We start from the raw sequence: 25434 nt of genomic DNA, 5'->3' as shown, positions 1-25434 counted from the left end.
GAATCATTTGCGCGCATTTTGTTAACACGATCAATACAAAATGGCATTTGTATCTAAAATGCATAGAAAGGAAAAAGAAAAAAAGAAAAAAACTGTAAAAATATATCGCATTTAACTTAGCTAAGTGAATACTTAATGCACATAAAATACAACCTGATATGGCATTCCCCCCTAACAAAGCAAACTGTAAAATTGGTAAACTTAGCCTTAACTAGATACCATGGAAATACATAAAAGATTAGTAAAAAGGAAATTCCAAGAACTTCTACAACCAAGTACACCAATGGACTACATTGAACTCATTCATTTCTACCTGCCATCTTCAATTCACATAATTTCCCAGCCTTCTACTACAAAGAGGCCACTAAGACATGAAGCTGTGAAAATCAGTGAAAGCATGATGCTAAGTTGCTCATGAACACATGATACTGAGATTTAGAAAACACTAAGCCAACACAGTTTCATGACTGCTCAATGACAATGCAGGCAGCAACAGCAGCAATAGTGACAACAACAACAACAACAAAACAGTTAATAGTTAAAGCAGTTTCCAATTGTCAATGATGATAGCTTACTACTATCTAATGACATACAATCCCACATTAACTTAAAATGGTTATTACAGATGCTAAATGCTGAACATATGTGCTCTTCCAAAGACACCAGATTGAACCCCTGGGGGAAATAGGAGCATGCTAACCAAGCTTTCAGGTCCTAAGAGGTGCACATGATAGTATGTGATCTTTAAACGAGTTCAGCTCCTCTAAAACCTCACTCTCCGGCCTGTAGATTAGGTCGTTCATGCGCCATATCTGCATTAAACACGACGTAAACTCGTGAGGGCAGAGAGAAACCGAAACAAAAGACATATATTAGCTAACAAAGCCCGCACATAACATCAAATTTTATGATGAAATTACGGAAACACTGCACTTTTAATAAAGGTAGTAGAAAAGATTTCGCAAGCAAATTTAGTTGATTGTGGAACACTAGCACCATAATCCTGAAGCTTAAGGCTTTAGCAAGACAGTTCTCATGCATGCATGCAATGATAAAGAATGACATCACATTTATGCTTGTTTAAGCTTTTTGGTCCGTGTTGTAGATGCTTGGTACTCGAATATAAGATGCTTGGTCCGCGTTGTAGATGCTTTTTGGTCCGTGTTGTAGATGATTTTGGCTATCTAAATTGCATGACTAGGTACAATTATCAGCCTAAATGGATATAGTTTCGTCTTCCTTTCACCTTTTCTAGTTCTTAATGGAATCTGCAGGGATGCTACCTGGTTGTGCATGTATCTTATCAAACAGATAGGTTGATATCTCAAATATGATCAATTGTTCCATTTAAATGCAAGCACCAAATATTAAATCAGATGACAAATTAGAACTATTGAACTTCAAAAGGGAAATAGTTAGCTAACAATCCCACAATTAATGAATCTAACTTAATTCTTTTCGAGCCTCATAGATGAATTCGGCTCTATTGCTAACTAAACCCCTTCTAGTATAGAAAGAATTGAATGATGTGAAATGTGAAAGGGACAATAAGGGACAATAAATTAGGACCAAAATACCATATTTAATTTTGTTTATTCTCAATTTCCATGCAACAAACTTATCATCTAGTACACTTTCAACAAAATAAGCACAAACATACCTGCAGAGTCCCACCACCACCAGTGCTCTCACAGTCGTCAGATACACTAACAATGGTCCAGGGGTCTTCAGTGTTCCAGTGGAAATCAACAACTTTATCTCTGCAGCCAAAGATGAGAAACAAAACTACAATAAGGAAATGTTACCACTGAAAAGTTAACTACAGAAATAATAACAACCAAGCATGAACCTATTTATTTAAGTTCCAGGTAATCAGTTCCTGCATGCATACAGATTTAAACTAGATCTTTTAGCAAGACCATCTTAGAGAAACACAACTCCCTTTGCATAAGAAACCAGACTACCGCCCGTTCACTAACTAGAGGTCAAGCATCAATTCAAAAAACCAGAAAATATAAAGACACGAACACAACTCCCTTTGAATAAGAAACCAGACCACCACCTGTTCACTAACTAGAGGTCAAGCGTCAGTTCAAAAACCAGAAAATATATACACACGAAAAACAGAGAAGACAAAGAAGAAACAGCTTTACGCTTGTCGCACTCACTCTAAGTATATCATCCTGTGAAGATTATTTTGACCTTTCATGGATATGGGCAGACTTAGAATAAAAAGAAACATAATGTATACTGGTGGTAAGGCACGCGCGTTTTCTCCCTTTCTTTGGGTGTCGGTTGAGTGTGTGTGTGTGTGTGTTTTTTTTTTTTTTTTTTTTTGGGGGGGGGGGGGTTGAATAGGATAATTAGATTCACAAATGCAGTGCGCAAGGGTAGCAATGCAGGAGAGGGAATTTGGTAGTGCCTAGTGGTAAGGCATGAGAGGGAATTCGGTAATAGTTATATTAACCCTCATCCTAATAATAATGGGGATGGTAATTGTTGGGATGTTCTTCGCATGATCTAGAAACTGTCCTACTGATATTGTATCCACCACAAGGAAAAAGTATCATAATGCTAACAAAAGATGGTGGACTTGAAATAAAACAAAGATGGAACAGAGCTGATAGCTAGCTGTGGAGAGCTACTAGAAACCCAACTCATGATTTTCTCCATATAAAAAGGTAATCATCTTGTCCTAGAGCATGTAACTAAATCATTCGACTAAAAGACATTCTCTATCATCATACAGATCTAAAGGAGAATCTGAAACAAAGCTTGACAACCTGCTGAAGAACGTCAAGTGTTTGAACAGAACATTACAATTCCAGTTGAAAACATCCAGAACCACTAATGAAAAGAAGATGATGAGCTAACCAAGTAATGTTATTATAAATAGAATAGTGATATGCTAATGTTTAAAAAACTAAATAGAAAATAAAAATGTTCAGGACCTACACACTAAACAAATCTATTGTATCTTCAAACAGAATATACCAAAAAGATATGCTAATGTTAAAAAAACTGAATAGAACATTATTAAAAAAAATAGTCAAAGTCTACACACTAAACAAAAATACTGCATCTTCAGACAGAATATACCAAAAAACATAGTATCGGACCGAATCAGAAAAAAATAACTTTAAGGGGAAAAAAGAAATTAATTCCATCATTTCTTTAAATATAATTATAGTTCTGAACCAGAACTCTGATCTCAATCATAAGAAAATGCGAAAGCATTCTACTTCAAAGGTAGAATAAACACATGTATACATGAGTGGTTATCACCTGTGTCCTGCATGTTGAAAGAATAAACCAGGAGGTGATTTTGGCGTCCTTGTTCCCACTTGATCTTGCTTCTTGCCAACCTAACATGGAAGTTTAGCGTTATTCAGTAAATATAAGGGTCTCAAAAACATGGAATTTACTATGGACCCACAAAATTAGTGAACTGGACATGCGCGCGTGCACACACACATATAAACTATATATAATTATTTCCTTGCTGGGATAACAAAAATATCAGTAATAACAGAAGCATGCTGCAAGTAAGACAAAGGAATGATGATAACCATTAAAAACAGATCGAATTTCCACATTAACTACAGTGTACATCTCATGTAAGCCTACACAGCATGAAATACAGCTGGTGGAAGCTAACCAAAACATATACAAGTAACATCTCTAATGAACTTGAGCATATAATAACCACCACCATTTGGAGTGAAAATGTCAATCCTGCATAAAGTCAAGTCAACCTACTTCATTCAAGGATTGAGTTGACCTGTCATTAGAGTAGTTGAGGTTTAGGCCTAGTAACTTGTGATTCTGGATAAAAATGAGATGTAGCCAACTATTTTGAATTATTTAGTATGAAGACGCAAACTACGGTATACATATTAGGAGCTGGAGTTATCAATGAGTGCCACATACAAGAACAAATGATGGGTATTTATCAAAATTAAAGGAGTCTAATGAAGACTCTTGGGAAGCACTTTTGCTTGTAACTTCTGACTACAGAATGACCACCATATGCTCACCCACTTTTCTTTTTCCCTCCTTCAACAGTGAAAAACCTAAATAAATAACTAAAAGAACTAAAAGATACCAGACAAAGATAACAAGAATATACTATTATTGAAGGATAAAATTCACATACCATATATCATAAAAACAAATAGAAAGGATTCCTAATTCCTTTCGCTAACCAATCTTATATAACCATTTGTGCCACTCCAACCAACTATTCCCCTCCCAAATAAATAGACAAAAAAATGTTAAACTAGCGTGATATACTATAGACCATTATTTGGTTTTTCCAATCTGCAAGCTAAATATCTTTATTAACTCATTGTATCTTTTATTAACTCGTTCTAGTTCTGAGGCATACAGAAAATGGAAGATCATATTTACCTTCTCATGGTCCCAAACATTTAAAAAACTATCCTCTGCAGCACTACCAAAAACTGATGCTTTGTCGGGACACCACTGGAAGAACAATTAGGAATAGTTAAAAGTCAACCAAGAAAGGTATGAAAGAGCATCATAAAACAACCCAAAAATAATAATAACTTAAAAAGACGAGTGAATAAAAATCGATGAACCACTTACTTGCACACACAGAACCGGTGATGTGTGACCTTCAAATATATGCAAAGGTGATCCAACAGCACCAGAAATCAGTTTACGACGATCAAACAAACGAACAGAACTATCAGCAGATCTGAGAAGACAATATCACAAATGAAGCTTATAAAAGACGGTGAGACTAGTTTGAGATTGAATCATTGAAGCCAAACAGCCAAGTAAATATCATAAAACTTCTAGCGCTATGCTGTAAGAACAGTAATTTAAACAACATATGACATGCCAATTACAGTAGAAAAGTTAAATAGAAGGACGCCATGCCTCGTACCCAGTCAGTATAAGATTTTCATCATGGCGGTTCCAATCAACACAATGAAGATCACCATTATGAGCCTTTTCTACCTGTCATTGAAGCCAAGATTCGATGTTACCCAAAGCAATATCCTAAATTCTTTCGAGTGAACTGATAAAAACACAAGTAGAGAATAAAAAAGTGTAAGCCGCTCCAAGTAATGATTAGGTGGACAAAAAAAAAAGAATATATGCTAACTGTCACAATTACAATATTGTAAATGCAAACCAGATATCATCTTTGCTTCAGACTGACAGCATAAGCAGGGTGATATTCCATTAAAAACTATTCTTAAAGTCTTTGTCACTCCACCAAACTCCGAAGTTGTGGTGAGGGTCAATGGTTATATTATATATTCTAACATACCTCTACAGGTCGACTGCAATTTTCATGGGCCTAAACCTGGACTCATGCAGCAGTCTTATTTTTTTGAAAATTCGCTTTAAATTAGTGGCCAAGGGATTGGAACCTGGGTCATACTAGTACCATCTTAAGGTCCCTACCACTGCACCGAAACTCTAAAGTTGTGGTGAGGGTTGAGAGTTATACTATATATTCTAACATACCCCCACAAGTCGAGTGCCCTTTCTATGGGCCTAGACCTTGACTCATGCAGCGGTGTCATTTATTTGAAAATCCGCTTTAAATTTGTGTCAAGGGGGATTTGAACCTGGGTTGCTCTGATACCATCTTAAAGTCATTGCCACTGCACCAAACCTCCGAAGTTGGGATGAGGGATGAGGATTATGTATGTATATTCCAGCAACTATAAAGCATGTGACCAAAATTAATTAAGTTTACTCATCCATCTCGGTACTCTTCGATATGTAGAACAAACATCAAATAAACATCTACTGAAAAGAATTAGTCTGAATGCTATGAGCACTCATATCTCAAAAAAGAAAAGGCTGCTTGAATAAATCCAAAATTCATACAAGGAGGATATTCTTCTCAATAACTATGGGACAGATTATGATTGACTAATCATTATGTGGAAAAATAGACAATTTTAGCGATCAACTAAGTTATAACTAATTAGTATCTAAAGTTACAAGGAGGATTGTCTTCTCAATAACTATGGGACAGATTAAGATTGACCAATTCATATTTACTTTACATAGATTAAAAAGGATGATTATTAACCGATCAACTAAGTTACAACCAACAAGTATCTGAAATTAAATGAATACATACACAGAGGTTAAGAACTCTCAACAAAAGGTACGATGAAATCAATCCTAATAAGAAGTTAGGTTATTCTATTCTATCTATGAAAAAGATTATTAGTATGCGTTTTCCCCCTTGAAAAACGAAAGATATTCAAATTCCGCATACACTAAGTTCATTATAATAATGTGGTCAAACTAATCAGGTCTACTACACAAGTCAGGCTCCCAGGTTAAAACTATGGTTTTAACATAGGTCACACCCAAGACATTAAAACTATGGTTTAAACATAGGTCACGCCCAAGACTGGGCTACATGTTGTCCGGTTCACTTAATAAGGTAATATAACCACTCCTCTTTCAGAAGATAACCTTTCATTCATCAAATAGATGTTTCAATTGATTAGCATTGACAAGTTAATTGAAGTACACATCTCCAGCAATAAATTCTGAAGACATAATGATATCACAATGATTGCATCTGCCTTCTGTGTCGTAAACATTATCAATTTCAAAAGAAAAAAACTTCAATGTTGTATTACTAGCGTGGAGATGTGCTTGTGTATTTCACCAGCGGACAACTCTACCCTTAAAAAGGATGCGCTAATTCCAATCTTTCATGAAGTTGTGTATACATGTATCTATGACTATAAAAGAAACAGGTACATAAAGAATTATGAGCAATTGCAAAGAAGCGGTATCCTAAATTTCAGATGTCAGGGACATGTCGGACGGAAAAAAATTCCACAGTAGATGGTAGATATCGGGATATATCGGGGATACTTATTAAATATTGGAGTGTCATATCGGATAATGTGCATATTTATATCATAGATATTCATTCTTGATGCACTAAAGAAAGAAACTGTGAAGAAAGGTACTATCTATTGCAAACCATTTGTAAAAGAATTTGGTCTCAGTTAAGCATTAATTCTTCTTTTTGGACTTACATAAGCAGATATTTGTTTGGATTTAGACCTTTATTGAACCATAAATCCAAACTGATCTTTTAAAATAAATACTAATCCAAATCACCACTGTAACATTTTTGCCAATTTGTTAGGACAAAATGTCACCTGATATATCAGAAAAGTCACGATATATTGCCCAAAAATTGCCAAAAACAACATATCGTTTTACAAGAAATATTATAAAAGGGCATATCCATCTATGTGCTGGCCAAGTCAAGGATTATATTGCTCAAAAATTGCCAAAAAGCGGTAAAGGACATACAGACCATATCATTTTGTGGCAAGCCTTATGAAAGGATAAATCAGCCGATATATCGCCCATGTCGCGAATATTTAAAACAGTGAAAAAAATTGATAACTATGGATAATTTGCACAATAGGGTTCAAAGATGCCATATTTTCCAAACATTAATTGATATATTTCTTCTTGTGCGTTGCAATGTATAGGTTATTTCCTCATTATTTGTTTCAATGCTTGGTACAAACAAACAAATCAGGTATAGGTACTAGCAGGAGGGGTAAGAGGTGCAAAAGATCATTACTACCAGTGTTATTAAAAGCATTGTCCGGCACGTGCCTCGGGCGCCGGGCGCTTCGGCGCACAAGATTGGCTCTCCGCATTGGGTGATCTTCAATCATGTGCGCGCCCCTGTGCGCCTTGCAGGAGTCGATGACCTCAAGAACTTAGATGTTGTTTCATATTTTAAAACAGATTCGAGGGTTATTAGGTATGGACCCAGTTAACATTTAAATCCAAATCCTAAATAACAACTAGGGCTTCTTTTTCTACGCTTTTGTTCCCTTTTTTTCTTCAATATCATCCAGCGATGATCGAGATCCACAAGCAACAATCAAAATCCAGCTCTGAGGTACGTTTCTTCTCTTTTCTCTTCATTTTCCTTTTTCTTGCTTCGTCTTTTTCTTTTCTTCTTTTTTTTGGCTTTCTTTTTCTTTTGTTTGAGACTTTTGAGTTAGAACTGATTGCCCTATGCTTGCTGCTGCAGTAATATTCACTAAGCTTTGGTTGATTATTAGATATGTGCTGGTAGTTGCTTGCTACATTGTTCATTTAATATTTTTTGAGACTCATAAATATTGTAGGGGTCTGGGATCTTCGAGTGGTGGTGGTGGTTCATCATCGAGAAGGAGGGAACCGCTTTCAGAGTCGGAAAATGAAGAGTTTTAACAAAGTAGAGGAAACTGAAGAAGATATTCCCCTTGAAGGGGATGTTGTTGTTGAGGAGGATGATTAGAGTCATTAGACTATTATCTTGCTACTTATTTGCTTTGTTATAGTAGATTACTTAACTTTCATCGATATTAGTGAATACTTGGGCGTGTTAGTATTATGACTTAAGACTCTATTTATGACTTTGATAGTTTATATTATTTATTTTGAGTCATTGATATCTTTTTTATGTGAAGTTTCATGATCACATATTTCTTTATGCATGTTTGTTATATCCTGGAAAATTCTATGTGTAGTGCGCCTCGCTTCACTCGGGCGTGCGCATCGCATTGCGCATTGCGCATGTGCACGTAAACTGGCTTTGCACCCCGCATTGAGGCTCGTGCATTAATAACACCGATTACTACTATGAAACATGTGCTCTCAGCCAAAAAGAAACACCTTACCTTGATAGCAGGACCGCTACCAACACGAGCATCCCAGAGAATGAGGCAAGAGTCGTCACCTACACTACAGAATTCCTGTGCACTTCAACACAATAAAAAGATGTCAATATCAAAAGCACGAATAATACACAAAAGAAATTAGAAAACTATTAAGAGGGAACTTCCAGATTCCTCTATTTTGGCTTAAGGTCCACCAAAAAGAATGCATAATAAACGGACCGAGCTTGGGGTTAATCTTAAGGGGGAAGTTCCTAACACCTTCTCTATTTTGGCTTAAGATCCCAGAAATCATGCATTTATAAAGAAATCATGATGCCCCTCATGTAGCTTAAAATTGACATAACCTGCTTCCATTGGGAAAAATCAGGGTTTGGAATCATTAGTTGTATTGTTGAAATAGCATGCACAATAAATTGTATTTGCCAACTGCAAGAAGAAATTATCACAAGTCTCGTGTATCGTTCACTTGACACAACCGACTTCCATGGGAGATACTTGGAGTTTGAAATCTTGGTTGCGTGTTCTGAATAGCATGACGCAATAAACTGAATGGTGATCTGATATATTTTAGGGGTATTTAGAAAATTAGCTCATTCCAACAAGTAATCCTCATTAAATGAAAATAAAGGAGGGCATCATGATAAATTTATAAATATGACACGATTCTCTATTGTAAAACAAAATTATAAGAGATGTCCGAATTTTACCCCTATTTAAAATAAAGGGGCTTTCTCATATTAGATGTTAAGCTCTATCATATTTTTATATATTTATGCCCTCAATCCTCGTATTTTTTAATAATTGCCCAAAATTCTTTAAGATGTTCTCAGTTACACCTAAAGTAAAATTCTGTCCATGTTATGATGGTGTGCTTAAATGTGAAGAAATGATAATTTCCCTTAGTGCCTTTGGTTAGGCTGTACTACACTTGTTTAACTCCCATGGACCTATACTCTCCCACGTCTTTCTCTTCTCTAAGCAGATTCTCTCCCTAATCTCTCCTCTCTCTCTCCTTTCCCTAGTTCACTCTCCACTCTCCTCTTCCAAGTTCAGTCACTGGAGTAAAACCAAAGGTATCAAGGGATTACTAACAACGGTTAAGAATTAATCCCACCATAATAACAGATTAGGACAAAATTGAGGAGCAATTAAAAAAATTAAAAGAGAATTTGAGAATGCAAACTATAAATAGGAAGATGGGGAGGCGTAATATAAAAATATGATTGTACTAGCGTCTAATATGAGAAAAACCATAAAATAAAACATCTTTGGCATATGCAACGCTCATGCAACTAAAATGAATAATTTTATAATGGTGAGGCTATTATAAGATGTTTCAAAAACAATGGTAAAGAGAGAAACACAAATTAAACTCCTGTAAGGGCATCTTTGATTCTAGTGTTGAGACAAATCCCACTTTTGGTCACTAAAGGGATCCGCAAGGTGGAAGCGGTGCCTCACCGCTCCACTCTCGTCAAAAGCGGCTACTGAAAGCAGACATGGCGCTTTCTGCTACTTTCTGCTCAAAAACATAGCAGAAAGCTCGTAAAAGCATCAAAAAGCGCTTTTAAGAGCTTAACAATGCTGTGAAAAAACAAATACAAGTTCATGTTATGCCCGACCCAAACACGACCCACTTTCTTACGTAAAACCCTCTACTTCTCTCTCTCCTCTCCGCTTTTGCAACTCTGGATGAAAATAAACTTTAACCCTAACTCCTGGTCCAGCCATCTCGTCCACTGCCTTCGGCCAATTCCGCCACCTCTCACTGACAAATCCGCCCCCTGTCATCACATCCACCTCCAAATCCTTCTCCAAAAAGCTCTGCCTTCACCACCACCATCACGACATCAACTCCTCTTGAACTCCTCATCGAAGCTCACCATCAACATCTTCCGTCGAAGCTCCTCCACCTCCTTCTGCAGTCTAAGCCACTTCCTCCTCGCAGTCCTCTCCTCCAACATATTTATATATAATTAAATTGGACCACTTCTATTATTGGTGTTTTTTGCCGCTAAAACACCAAAAAGCCTAAGCGGTTCCTCACCACTTTTAGCTTAACCTTGGATTCTATGGAAATTGCAGCACATGCATTTTTGGAACTATGAACTTATAGAATAATTTGAGCATACTTATAATGAAAATTTAACTGGGAACTTCAGACACCACCCCTCTCTTTCCTACAATGAACAACGAGAGCAGTGCAAGTTCAAGAATGCCACCCTTATCCACTTCAATCTGTTTCCGTAGAGTTAGCTTATAGTGCACAGGAAGTCATGAAGAAATTTAGACAAAAAGGGTGACGCTACCTATTGCTAGAATAGATCCAATGCCGGTAGAGCTCTCTTTTAGCTTTCTCAGATAACCAAAAAGGCATAATGGAAAGAGAGAATGACAAAGTGGAAAGGCGGCTAAGAAGAGGTGATGAAGGTGGTAGAACTGGATGGGAAGTTGGGAGAGGAAGGGAGTGCCTAAAAATTGGCTAAATTAAGTTCTGCCAAACCAAACAAGTACAATGGACCAAACAGTTTTAATTTAATAATCTTCATTCTTCACACTTTTAGGTAGTAGCTAGATATTTTATCCATTTGCAGCAACCAGAGAGCTTGTCTATTTTCAAAAACAAGATCAAGTATACGAATGGCTAGCATTAAGATGTTAGAATACATCATTTCTAGAGTAAACAATATAAGGCCACTCCATTTTTGAGAGGCAAAAGATTGAATACAACGGTAAACAAAATGAGAGATAATTGCATATCTAGCATCTTTAGAAATTATAGATACCTGGAAGGAGAGAACTGGACATCTTCAACAGTCTCTTGATGCCCTTGGAATACGCCTCGTGGCTCAATTTTAGGACTATCTGAATTTTTCTCCTCGCCGATTTTTGTGGGCTGCTTGCCACTGGATCCAGACAATTTAGTAGCTGAGGCGTCTGATAAAGAGGAAATATGATCCTGTATGCTCCATAAGACAACTAATTTGTCCTTCCCTGCAAAAATTAACACATATTACAATGAGGAACAAGCAGAGACGAGGGTGAAAACTTGCCAAAGATAAAGTTAGTACAATAACGTTACCAAAATACCTTTACGCAAATAAACCAGAAATTTACCAATTCCACTCCAAAAAATAGACCAACTACAAGATCTTAACAAGAATCAGACGTGGCTACAAATAAGAAGGAAATTGGAGATGCATTTTCAAGGGACGCTTTATCCGCTTCATTTCACGTGACGCTTTATCCTAAGAGATGAATGCATAACCTATAGTAAGCATTATCCGCTTCCTTTTGCATCACAACCCACAAGATTGTCCAAGTAATAATTGCTTGGTGGCATAATCGTAAACTGCATGACCCAACAGCTTATCAGTTCAATAGTATCATATCATTACTTTATCTAAAAGCTAAGAAATTGGGCCATGAACCACAAACGCTTGTGAAGCAATTAGCAATTCTAAAATCCTTCTAAAATCCCCTTTTCATGATCCATTTTTCCATATTGAAAGGGTTCTCCAGAAATATAACTTGCTTGGAAAGGTAAAATAACCAAGGTAATAATACATTTAAACTGAAACCAATGTCCTTCTAACCTGAGACATATAAGACCTTAGATGAAGGACTAGTTATGTTACCATGTCAAAAGCTTAACTAGCTGGATTACGCAATAAACATGCAAATAAAACAATTCTATCTGTGCAATAAAGATGCAAATGAAGCAATTCTAGTACAGTAGTACCTACAATCAGCAACCCCCAGTTTGCCTATAACTGACAGGGATTTACTTAAAAGTTCAGCATAATAAAGATTACCAAAATTGGGCAATTTTTATAGATTTAAAATGCTATATGGATTGCCCATTACCATGGGAGTATATCAAAATGACTAATGATAATGACACTTCCATACAGGCAAGCTAGCCTAGATTATTTATCGAGTGGGATTTTAGTATCTAACTGGTTCCCAAGGATTCTTCTCAAATCTTCTAGACAGAAAAATATAGTAATTCATGAACAAAAAGCGTTCCAACACAGAGAATCCAATACTTGCATTATCATAGAGTTCCATTTAGTCCTGGGAATCTTGGCATAAATTGAAATGCCTGACCTGCATCCTATCTCTTTCGAAACCTTGTTCAGTGTTTCATCGTATATATTATGGACAACAGAAATGTTACAGAACAAACATCTCATTTCCTCTATTTTTCAAAGCAAACAAACTCATCATACTGACTCATGATATTTAATTGCAGTGACTTAGAAACAGACAGCAATTGCAACAATGAATAGGCTTCATGCTTATAAAGAAAGTTGAATCGCGGTATAAATTATAATGGTTAGATGCCAAAATCCGACCTCCAGATAGAACAAGAGGATCTGAACGACACATGGCAAGTGCAAACTCTGCATTTTCTTGATGCCCTGTCAACACCTGCAAGTCAACCATTGAGTTACTAACTTACAATTAAGTCACTGAAAGAGCAAAAGTCTCTATCTGTGAGAACATCGAAACTAACTGCCTCCTATTTCGATTCCCGTGCAAGTTACACATTGTCCTTCAACACCAAACCTTACCACTATCAAGGATTATGACACATTATGAGCGTATTTAGGAGAGCTTATTTTGTGAAAATAGCTTCTAGCTTTTCCACGTCTAACTATTTGGTAACATCTCAAGTTAGCTTTTAAATACCATTTCAAAAAGGAGGGATTCCCCAACGTATGGAAAACTAGTTACTAGTGTATAGCTCATCCAGATAAGTTAGGTTTTACTAAGTAAATGACTTTTGTACCCATACAATTTTTATAAAAAAATTATCATAAAAGCTACCAAAAGCTAACATATCTTAAAAGATTCTAAAAATAAGCTCCCTCAGACCCCTCTATATCACTTGATATATTACATGTTATATATTATATATTAGATATCAGGATAACATTTGGGGATGCACATGACCAGGTAATAACATTAGTAACAGACCAAATCAGGACGAGAATCCGCAGCTCCAAGAACAGCATGACGATTTGGTTGCGCATCCACATCCCAAATGAGCACCTGTCCAGCAGCAAAAAAGTTTGATTAAGAGCAGGCATATTATTGCATAAAATAACTGTGAATTGCAAGCTATTGCAAGTAGACGAGAGAAGAATACAGCATACATCAGGACTGTCTGTATGAGTTCCTATTATATTGCTTTTCATCGGAAGTTCCCTGATTCTGTTGACCTGCACAACATCACCAGTCAATAGTGCACTTAAATTTCATATAACTCAACAAACTTCAACAGAATTAGAACAATTCCTATCTGAAAATAGAACGAAACAATCTTGGAATTGGTAGACAGAGACTCGGACCTAAGTTTCAACAATATTCCACAAGTTGAAAGATAGGTTCTTCTGCCCTCAACAGTGCACAAGAATGATGTCCAAACATAATCCAAAAGGGCTAGGCCTTCGAATCATTTAGCATTTATTCCAAACTAACATAGCATTTTCAGACCAATTAACAGACTACATTTTTAGTAGTTATACTTTAACTTAATATATGTATGTAGGATGCCTATATCTGCATGGTAGCCATCTTCAGCAAGAAATAGAACAGGGAACCAGGTGTTTCAAAAAGAAAATGTCATTCAAAGTTTTTGCACTTAGCAAGCACCGCATTAGTGCTGAAAGCACCACAGGAAATATGACTGCTACAATAGGATATAAGATCCAAGCACTTGTTCAATATATTCTAGATAATGGAGATAAGTCTTGACCTTGAACTTTTTCTCAAAAAATAAAAATAAATCTTAGACCTCGAGCCAACCATGTCATTTAGAGATATTGCTTATGAATCCATCTTCACATATATCTAGTAAGGAAGACATCTGGAAAAAAGTTCTTAGACATTCTCTAACACAATTCTTGCAAAACGAAAGATTGGTATAGCATACACGAAGTGTTTTTCTAATTCTGTAACTCACTGGTTGCATAAAGATAGTTTTTGTAGCAAAACCTCATTTTATCGTATTAAATAGTCGAACAGAGTTGGCTACAATTAATCAATTAGTTACTTTTCGCTTAGCATGTATCAGCTAAAAAGTATTTTGAAATTTGAACTACCAAGCTGCAGAATAACTAAGTTCCAAAAATCTATAAAGACATCAAGAATGCAGTGCTTTGCTTAGTAAACATGGATTCCCTGACTTATCTTAATATAGTAAAACTAAAGAAAGCAATTCTATGCACATAATTCATTTATCATGCATATTATTTTCAGATACCACCGGCTAAACATAATAAAAATAGGAAAAGTGAGATTAAGAAACGCAAGGGTTTGATAAACTTATACCTCTCCTGGATGTATAATAGTTTTGTACTTTTTCACAAAGGGAGAACGTGCTTCTTCATTGAACTGCAAAGTGATTATCATGCTATTATAATCATGAAGATTTATATCATTCTAAGCGCAAAAAATTACAGTACTGAGAGAACAAACTTTGTGACATTTATTTCTGCATCATAGGCATAAGTCATATATGAAAAAAAAATCTCAGGCACATTCATCAATGCATTCAACAAACAATTGTGCATTAATATTTGTGTGCAGCATCAAAGATGAACTCAAAAAAGCTGACCATCTCTGCAAAAAACTACCAAAATAACTGTTTTTAAGTACCAGGATTGTAGGCAAAAAACTGTCTTTTGGTCAAGTTTAGTGTATCAAGTTATGAACTCTTTGAAACCAAACTGAAATGCTCAAAACTAAATTTTTCAGTCAACATGCATCGGACATGCTAAAGCATAAAGTATGAACTTCTACATATGATATACACTAATATCATCCAAAGAAAGCAAAACTAGAAGTACATTGTCCTATATAAACATTTCCCATCATAACTTGCATTCGACCAACTAATCATCTAAAGGAACTACCGGATTAGACAACTTGAGAATGATAACTAGATATATTAGTTTAACACTTGCTCCCCAAAAAAAAAAAGAACACCAAATGGCATTGGGCCAAAAAATAGTACAAAAATAAAAGGGCAACCATTATTCAAATGAAAAAACAACAAATATGCATACAATGTTTCAAGACATCATATACCATATGATTCGAATTAACCCAACATGCATCAAAAAGAAAAAGAAAAGACAGAGCAGAGCATACAGAACAACTTAAATTTGTTCTTTGCTGTTTTCTTAGAGAAAACAGCTTAACAGGTTCATGGTCTACATGGTATACCTTAAACTATATGTGGACCACCTCAAGCAAAGCAGAGTCAACTAGATGATTAGTACGTAAATAAATAAATAAATAAAATACTGAAACAACCTGGGATATATGCTCTGCAGCTGCAACCCTCGGTTTAACCACTTCAACATTTGCTATGACAAGAGTGTTTGGAACAGTGCCATCAGTCTGCAAAAAAGGATAGTAATGAGATCATGGAACCAGTGAATACAATAATCAGCCAGACAGTTATGAATGCAAAATTATATTGGTCAATTTACTCAGCAAAGTCATTTTACATAGGAAGCCACTTAAGTAATTGTTTCATTTTTCACCAATTAACAAGTTAAAAAGGTCCACAATATAGGTAAATGAAATATTATGCAGAGACTAATTTGTTTATTTAAGGAGAAGCTAAAACAGCATTTACAACTACCAATTAAGCCTCATGTTCTCGAAGTCCGAATACATGAAGCCAAAAGGTTTATAGCTCAAGAGCTGTGATGAAATCCTTCAACACCCATGTTAGATTAAGATAAGTAGCACTACCTGCTCTGAAAGGTAAAGACGTTGACGATTCTTGTATGTGGCTTTCTCCAGTTGTGGACCCCACCTTTTAGCAAAGGAAAAAAAATCAGAAGTTATTGATGAGTACACAGGGGTAAGCGACCCTGGTAGCTATTATAAATGTAACATACATAACAAACATATAAATAGATAGATAGCAGATGAATAGGCAATACAAAAAATTCATGTCGTCTTAGACAGGAGCCTTCAATTCCATTCCAGGGACTGAAACAAAAAAACTATTGCACGTAATACATAGATAGCAAGTATTTATTCAATGTTTTTATCTATACAAATAACTTAAAAGAATGATCTCTAACCAATTTAAGAATGCTCTCTGCTTTATCTTCCCCCAAGTTAGTTACCACGATTCTCCAATAGCTAGTTTTCCACCTCAGACACTGGCTAATAAGATCATGTAGACGGCCAGTCAACGGACCTTGACCTATTCTTCCTTAAGTCATTCACAAATCCATGGCAATTTTGATGGGAGAAAAGGTGAAGTGGTGATAGCCCCTAGCTAGGCACTTCAAGTTGTAAGTTTGTTCCTAACTCAAGCTCTTCGTCTTAGTTGTCCACATTCCCCTACCCTTTCAAATACGAAAACAAAAATTGTCGAAGTACATTTACTCTCACATTGACAAAAGGGGAGTCAAGTGTGGGTTTATTACAGATTCGGGTTCCCTTTGTCTAACAACCATTAATTTCAATATCGACCAACATGGCCGATCGCCAATGAGTCCTTTATAAGGCTTACACAAACAATATGGCTTCACTATCATTTATCACTTTTAGCAATTTTTGGTAAAATATTGGGATTTTCACGATATAGTGTGTGGCATTTTGGTTACAAAAAATCGATATGCTTTTATTTGTATTCAGGATCAAGTTTGGATTTAGAGCTCAATTGAGGTCTAAAAACCCAAACAAATATCCACTTATATAGATAAGTAAAAGAAGAAAATTAGGGTTTAATTAAGACAAAATTATTTTGCAAAAGTTTTATTGCTTTTTATATACCCGACCGTTTTCCTTAAGGTGAATCATGTTGCCTTAAAAGGAGGACTGTGTTGCAGCACTGCCCCATATGCATTCATCACTAATTGATGCTACAAATAAGTTATCTTTTTTTTAATTGCTTGTTGATACGTTTCTCTCTCTACAGATTTCTCACCATTGAAACCCCTCTATTCATTTTCATCATTGATGCTATGTAAGCTTTAGCTTAGAAGATGGAAAAAAGTAATGACTTGTAGTTATATACAAAATAGATCTAGTTCTAGCAGTATGCATTTGGAAATATTATTAACTTTTTAATAATTTAAGACCATGTTTGGATTGGGGATTTATTTTATTCCTGGATTAACTTCACTCATTATTGTCTTGGGATATAATAATTCAGTAGACTATAGTGAGTTAGACTTTTAATTTAACTATTTAACAATCCAGCAACACTGCCCTAACCATGCATTCATCACTATTTTTTCTAACAATAAGCCCTTATCTTTTTTGATTGCTTGTTGATAAGTTTCTTTTTCCATAGCGCCATTTAAACAGCCCCCATCCCCCCACCCCTCCTTCATTTTCATCATTAATACTATGTAAGCTTTAGCCTACAAGATGACAAAGAGTCATAACTTGAAGTTGTATACAAAATAGATCAAGTTCTAGCAATATACATTTGGACATACTTGTAACTTTTTTAATAATTTAAGACAATGTTTGGATTGGGATTTATTTTATTCTGGGATTAATTTATCTCATTATAATCTTGGGATAAAATAATCCAATAGACTATAATGAATTAAATTTTCAATGATCTGTTTGGTTCAATTTATTATAAACACCTCCAATACATATGTACTTATCATTATAAGGTGGTATAGGATTAGGACATAACAACAAATGTCCACAACACCCTTATGCCTAGCAACTATACAAGTCTTGAGGGAATTTTGACAAAGTTTGGAAGGATGTTAAACGTTGCCCAATGCAAAACTATTTGATTGAACAACACTATAAAATAATACACATACCAATACATAATTCTATAAAGTATGACAAAAGAAAGTACTACAAAGTCCAATACACACAGGATATAGCCCAATCAAATATGAAGCAAAATAGTTGTAACCTAGCTATTGTTTGAGAAATATGCTAAATGAGATATTTTTACATCGGACCACATTCCTGCAGCAAAGGCAACATAAGAAAATTTCTATACTAGATAAAAACGGATGCATTACTCTTGTCTTGGGTTCATTAACGTTATAAAAATTAATCGAAGGAGTTGAGTTCTCCATTCTAAATTGCTGCCATGACTAACATGCTCCACGCTCTCCAGAGTTGTGATTCACAAAATTGGGTGAGCTAAATAATCAGAGAGCAAACCTTAGCTAATTTTTAAGAAAGGGGTCAGTTGATATTTTAAGGTCTCATCCCAAGTGAAAATATTCTCGCGACTACAATAACATCCCCTCCCTTCCCTTGTTTTTTCAAAGTCTCTTGACTATTTAGTTTTGAAGGACTAAGTAGCCCAGCCTAATCCCTCCCATAATTTTGACCCAATCATTCAACTATTTTAGTTTAAGGGATAAAGGCTTATTACCTCAAAACACTACCCAATCCAAACATGACCTAAGGGTTTAAACATGAAAAACAATACCATCTTTCAACAAATCCATCCTCAATAAACATGAAAAACAGATACAATCTTTCCACAACTCCATCTCCAATGGCATCAAGTATGAACATCTATAATACACATAAACTCGCTCGCTCAGACACACCCACATGCATAGAAACGTACACCCCTGTGCATCTGCATAGACACCCGCCCATGAGCCCACACACAAATGCATGCGCAAACACCTACACATGTTACGCGTATGTGCATCTGCAGACAAACCAGCCCACAACAACCATGCACAGAGAACGCATGAATGCACTATCTGATATTGCAACCCCGATATCTACTAATTATATCTGAATCTCCAATATCCACCGATCAATATGGCATTTTTCTTCTCTCTGAGATGCCCCAATCTAATATTTAGTACACTACTAACAACTAGCTTTTATGGATGAGTTAATCCTAGGTCTTTACAAATGGTCTCGGAGCTAACCTCATCTTCCTAGTTGCAATATATTGACTAATGGGTTTATTAGAGATCTCTAATAAACCCACATCTCTAAAAGCTAGTTGATAGATGGAAGCAAATTAGATGGAAATGTGATGTGGGTTTTTTAGAGATCTCGGTTGCTTCCATCTAACAACTAGCTTTTAGGGGTGACTTCTCCTAGGTTTATGTAAGCATTAGCAGTGCTAACCGCACCTTCTCAATTGCAAATATGTGAAGCGAATGGTGATGCTCATATTACAGTATTTGTCTAGGATTGCTGTTTGGAGCAAATGGTGATGCTCACATTACAGTATTTGTCTAGTACAAAGCCAAAGGGGTAAGGTCCGTATTGCAATATTTGACCAATACTAGACTAGTGCAAAACCAGCCTGTGCGGCTGTCAGGATTGTGGAAGTGTGATAGCTTATAAGGTACATTTAGTCCAACATAGACTAAATAGGGAATCCTTATAGGTTAATTTGAGATTTGGATTTGATCACTCTTAACAACTAGACAAAAATTTTTGCTACCAACAACAAAAGTTGTTTTAAAATCTCCTCTTTAACCTAGAAACCAAATGAAAGGAAACATTAACGAACAAGTAACCAAATAATTATGATAGAAGGCCAAATCCTTGAAACCCCATGAACCAAATTGATAAAACACCACACTACTTGATATACCCCGTTGTTGCCAACATAAGGTAGCCACATTTTTAAATCTAGTTTACCCAAGTCATTAGATTCTGGTACAAAAACCCTAATGCAACATGAAACTGGCAAACCCTAAATTAGGGTCCATTTACCCAACATTTGATTATATGGGGAATCATTATGGGTTTATTAGATATTTGGATTCCTTTTCTCTAACAACTAGCTTCTAAGGTGAGTTCTCCAATATCTCTCTCACAGATTTTCTTATCAACAACAAACACAACCTAGAAACCAAATAAGGACAAATATTCCTAAACAGATAACCAATAGTAATAATAGACCCCTAAATCCCTATACGCCCACAAACCCAATTGATAAAACATGATATGACTTCTAAAAAGACACCCTTCTCCAACATAAGAGAGTACAATCAGTCAAATCTGCCCCAAGTGATCCGATTTTGCACAAAAACAGTAATGTGATCTGAAATTGGAAACCCCTGTATATAAAGAGGGGAGAGAGCGGTGTGTTGTACCTGCAGGAATTAGCCAAATAACTATGATCAAAGGCAATTGATAAAACACCACTGCTAGAGAAAAAGCTGTCCCTTTCCAACACGAGAATCAAACTGGCCCAATTTAGCCAAGGTGGTTCAATCTCGGTACAAAACCCTAATCCCTAATATGGTACGAAAACGGTACAAAACCCATTTTTTCCCTTATAGCTTAAACTATTTTTCTTAGTTGCCCACGTTCTCTTACCATTCCAAAGATGGTATCTTTGGGGAAATTTCGCAGACCACATCAACACACGTTCTAAAATCACCTCCTTCACCTATAATACCTAATCAAACAAACATTCCTAAAAAAAATAACCAAAAAATTATGATAAACATCCCATAAACCTCCACAAATCAGCCAAATTTACCCTAATTGGTTAGATTTCGGTACAAAAACCCTAATGCAGTCCGAAAGCGGCAAACCCTAAGAGAGATAGCGGTGCGGTGTACCTGCAGGAGAGTGAAGGCCAGACGAGGTTAGCACCGGCACCAGAGACTTCCACTGTGTGTACCTCTCGTCGACGCTCGTCTCCCCTGTTTTCGCTCTATCTTTCATCTTCAACCTCTCTCTCTCTCTCTCTCTCTCTCTCCTCAAGACCTCCTCCCTCTCTTTCTCCCTCCTCTCGATTTTTTCCCCAAAACCCTCTTCGCTCTTCGAGTAGCAGGAGAGAGCACTGAGAATTTTAGGGTTTTTGTTTTGGGGAAAGAAACGGGTCGGATCCTCCTATATTCACTTGTGGCCCCGTTTAGGGACTGTCGGGCTCAAGTCCGATAAGAAGCATAAGACTTTTAGAACTATTAACACTTTAACTTTTATTAATGCACGCGCAATGTAGGTAATTGAATATCTTCATTTTTTTCTCTTGTCAAATATTTTTATCATATAATGCACATGTGGACAAATTTTTTTATGTCCTAATTTGTTCCACGGACACAAAAATGAGAAATTGACTCAAAAGAAAAAATATTTAAATTAAAGAATTGAAAAGAAGTCTTGAATATTTACATAGAATAGTTTATAAATTTAAAAGTGAAATGAATGGAAACAATTTAGAGAATAAGTGTGAATCAGATAGTTATATTTGATTCGATAGTCCATTTAGCACTAAACAAATAATTGTTAGCATTCGAATTCATGAACGGATAGAATTTTAACCAGGTGTATATTCCATTCATTTTATTATCAAATATTCAATTAAATTTTATTGCTTATCATTTATATAATTTATGCAAATTATGTTATATTTTCAACCCACTTATCATTTTTTGCTTAAGTTCTACATACTAATTTCGAGAGACATAGATAATTGAAATTAATATTCAAAATAAATAAATAAATATCATAATTATAAATGAATATTTTTATTAATAAATTTAAATATTATTTCAACATCAAATTCTTTAGCAGAATCATTATCCTTTGATATTCGATAAATATTCATGAATATTTATCAACTACTGAGTATTCAAGTTTGAATTTGAAAAACTCCGAATATGGATATTCAAATTCGGGTTTAAATTTGATAATTTTACACAAATACGAATACAAACACCTTAGGATTCAATTCAATCGTTTACCATTTCTAATCAGATCTTTAGTTGAACCCGAATTCTAATTGCCATCAAAATCCAAAATAGTTACCTTGAATTGTTAAAGAAAGTACACCAATTTTTTTGGGAAATTTCTCTTCTAACAAACCCCTTCAATAAGCAATAGTCCATTGAAAACCCTGCCAAAAAATCTAGGTAAATACCAAAAAATAGGGACAAATCATTAAAAATCTTGAGCATCAACGTCTTCAAAAGATCTCCAATCCAATTCTATAAAATGGTCACATCGCTTTCAAAGATATTCTTAGGATTTGTTATCGAAGAATAAAAGCTGATAGCATAAATTTTTTATGCTATATTTTTTTTAAAAAATATTGGTATATATAGTTTTATATTCAAACAAAAGAGAGATGTTTTATATTTAAAACTTTTAATTTATTTAATTTAATTAGGATCTAAATGTAATATTTAGAAGAGCCAAGGGCAGTATTGACCAATGAAAGTTTTTCCCCCAACTCCTACTTCTAAAAAACAGGGACAAATCATTAAAATTTTCGAACGTCAGCCTCTTCAAAAGATCTCCAATCCAATTCTATAAAAGGGTCACATCACTTTCAGAGATATTCTTAGGATTTGTTATCGAAGAATAAAAGCTGATAGCATAACATTTTTATGCTATATTTTAAAAACAAATATTGTTATATATGTAGTTTTATATTCAAATAAAAGAGAGATGTTTTTATATTTAAAACTTTTAATTTATTTAATTTAATTAGGATTTAAATGTAATATTTTGTAAAACCCCGTAAATTTAAATATAGGGTGATAAATAATAATAAATATATTATATGGTGATAAATAACATATATTGATGTTTGAGTATGCTAGCGATTGATTTAAGATCAATCCAATGTATATATATGAATATATGAGTGAAATCATGCACGACATGCACGAGTCTGAATCTGGAAAAATCGACAGTGAAGAATATTTATGTTTTACACATAGATACAGATCGAATTTGGAAAAACTCAAAGACAAGACAAAAGTTGTAGGTATCTTCAACAGTTTTCCAACTCATCTTAAATCACCTCATTCCGAGGTCGGACGTGAAAGTTACAGTCAAAATACAGAATACTTATTTTTTTCAAATAGACTAATTTGAGTCTTAGTAGTCGACTACTAAGCTTAGTAGTCGACTAATAAGGCCATTAGTTGACTAATGGTGGTATTAGTCGACTAGTTAGGTTATTTTCAGATTTCTTAGAGGTTTTGGGTTAGATTCGTTTTGTTTCGAACCCAGCTGTATATATGTGCATATTGTAAAACCCCGAAAATTTTGAAAATATTATTATAAAAGATAATAAATGAGTTTTATTATGATTGGTGATTATTCTGGGATGAATAGATCAGATTGGAATCGATTTGAGATCGATTCGCAGTTTTAGCCTCGGTATCGTGAGTCTACTGAAAACTGATACTATTTTATTTTCAGTAATTTTTCTATTGATTAGATGGGCACGAGATTTATGTCATTGATCTTAGAATGGCGAGACGGTGCCATTTATAAATTTTCGTTGCTTTCTGAGAACGGAGTCTGAAATCCTATTTTTTAAATAACATAAAATGTTATATTTTATAATCCTAACCCAATACCACCTAACCTCCTCTCACCTACCCCTCATTTGATTCCTATAAAAGGGTCCCTCCCCTTACGTTTTCTTCACACAACGCAGAAAGAAAGAAAGGGAGAGAGAGAGAGAGAAAGAGAGAGAGAGAGAGAGAGAGAGAGAGAGAGAGAGAGAGAGGAAGGAATGAAATGGGATTTTGGCAATTCGGAGAACAGTAACGGATAGAGATTCCAATTTCAGAGATCAATAAAGGCAAGTTTATCTCTTTCCAAATCCATCTCCTTTTAGTTTTGATATTGAAAGAAAAAACATGATATTGACGAAAATTGATGAATTTTAGATCAAATCCCAAAAAAAAGAAAATGCATGATATTGATGAAAATTGATGAATAAATATAAGACCAAATTTCTAAAGACATGATATTACTAATTAAAACTATATGTACATGTCCACCGCTAGAAATACTGTTACTATTCATACATACGGATACTTTTCATAAGTACGGTTACTATTCATATGTACGGGGGTATTATTCAGAAATAATGTTACTATTTATACATACATAGCTATTCATAAGTACGGTACTATTCATATGTACCGGAAACTATTAATAAATATTATCACTATTTATACGTACGAGCACTATTCATAAGTACTATTACTATTCATATGCACGAGTACTATTTATACGTACTATTACTATTCATACGTACGAACTATTCATAAGTACTATTACTATTCATATGCACAAGTACTGTAATGACCGAGAATTTTGATACTGGTTAAAATAATTTTTTAGTATTTTAAAATATTTAATTATGATTTTTAAAATAGTATTTATATTTTTCTCGAATTTCTACAATTTTTATGATTTAAAGTCTAAGTTTTATATTTATTTAAATGATATTAATATTTATAAATTAATTTTATGCGGTGAAAATTTATAAAATTTATCTGTTGCGTTATCGATGCTGTTACATGTCATTTTGAATAATACGTTGTATTATTTTTATTATTACGTATATTTTCGTATAATACGTTGTATTATTAATTACGTATTATTTGTATAATTTGCTGTATTATTTCTACTGTTACATATTATCTGTCGCATTAGTATAACTTGTACGTTTCACTGTGTATATAATTATCCCATAATTGTTTGATTATAAATATAAGTAAATATATTTTATTTATTAATTATTCTGTTTAATTGTATAATATGGGTATATTTCGACTATTCCGTATCAACTATTGTAATAGCACAAGATGTACGTTTTTAATTGTAGATAATTATTATGTAATTAGTTTAATTTTTAAGTACCCAAAAGTATTTATTTTAATTATTTTAACCTTAACCCTAAACCCTAATATATATATATATATTATATATCCTCTCTCTCTCTCTCTTTTTCTTCAGC

At 34.7% G+C, this 25434-nt stretch overlaps 1 protein-coding gene across 1 annotated transcript; it reads right to left on the bottom strand.

Moving 5' to 3' along the window:
• Positions 432 to 21497, bottom strand: LOC109835474 (WD-40 repeat-containing protein MSI4-like). Its single transcript, XM_020403452.1, is given in 16 exon segments — positions 432 to 812; positions 1661 to 1760; positions 3286 to 3365; positions 4411 to 4485; positions 4609 to 4720; positions 4913 to 4986; positions 8709 to 8790; positions 11495 to 11702; positions 13067 to 13142; positions 13692 to 13766; positions 13871 to 13936; positions 15048 to 15110; positions 16035 to 16121; positions 16482 to 16545; positions 21284 to 21314; positions 21317 to 21497. Coding segments are annotated over 16 exon segments (1371 nt in total). The 5' UTR covers positions 21390 to 21497; the 3' UTR covers positions 432 to 707.

This window comes from Asparagus officinalis, chromosome 3, assembly GCF_001876935.1.
Source record: "Asparagus officinalis chromosome 3, Aspof.V1, whole genome shotgun sequence".
Lineage (NCBI taxonomy): Eukaryota > Viridiplantae > Streptophyta > Magnoliopsida > Asparagales > Asparagaceae > Asparagus > Asparagus officinalis.
Note: the sequence above shows the minus strand (reverse complement) of the source record. Positions and strands in the feature narration are given on the sequence as shown.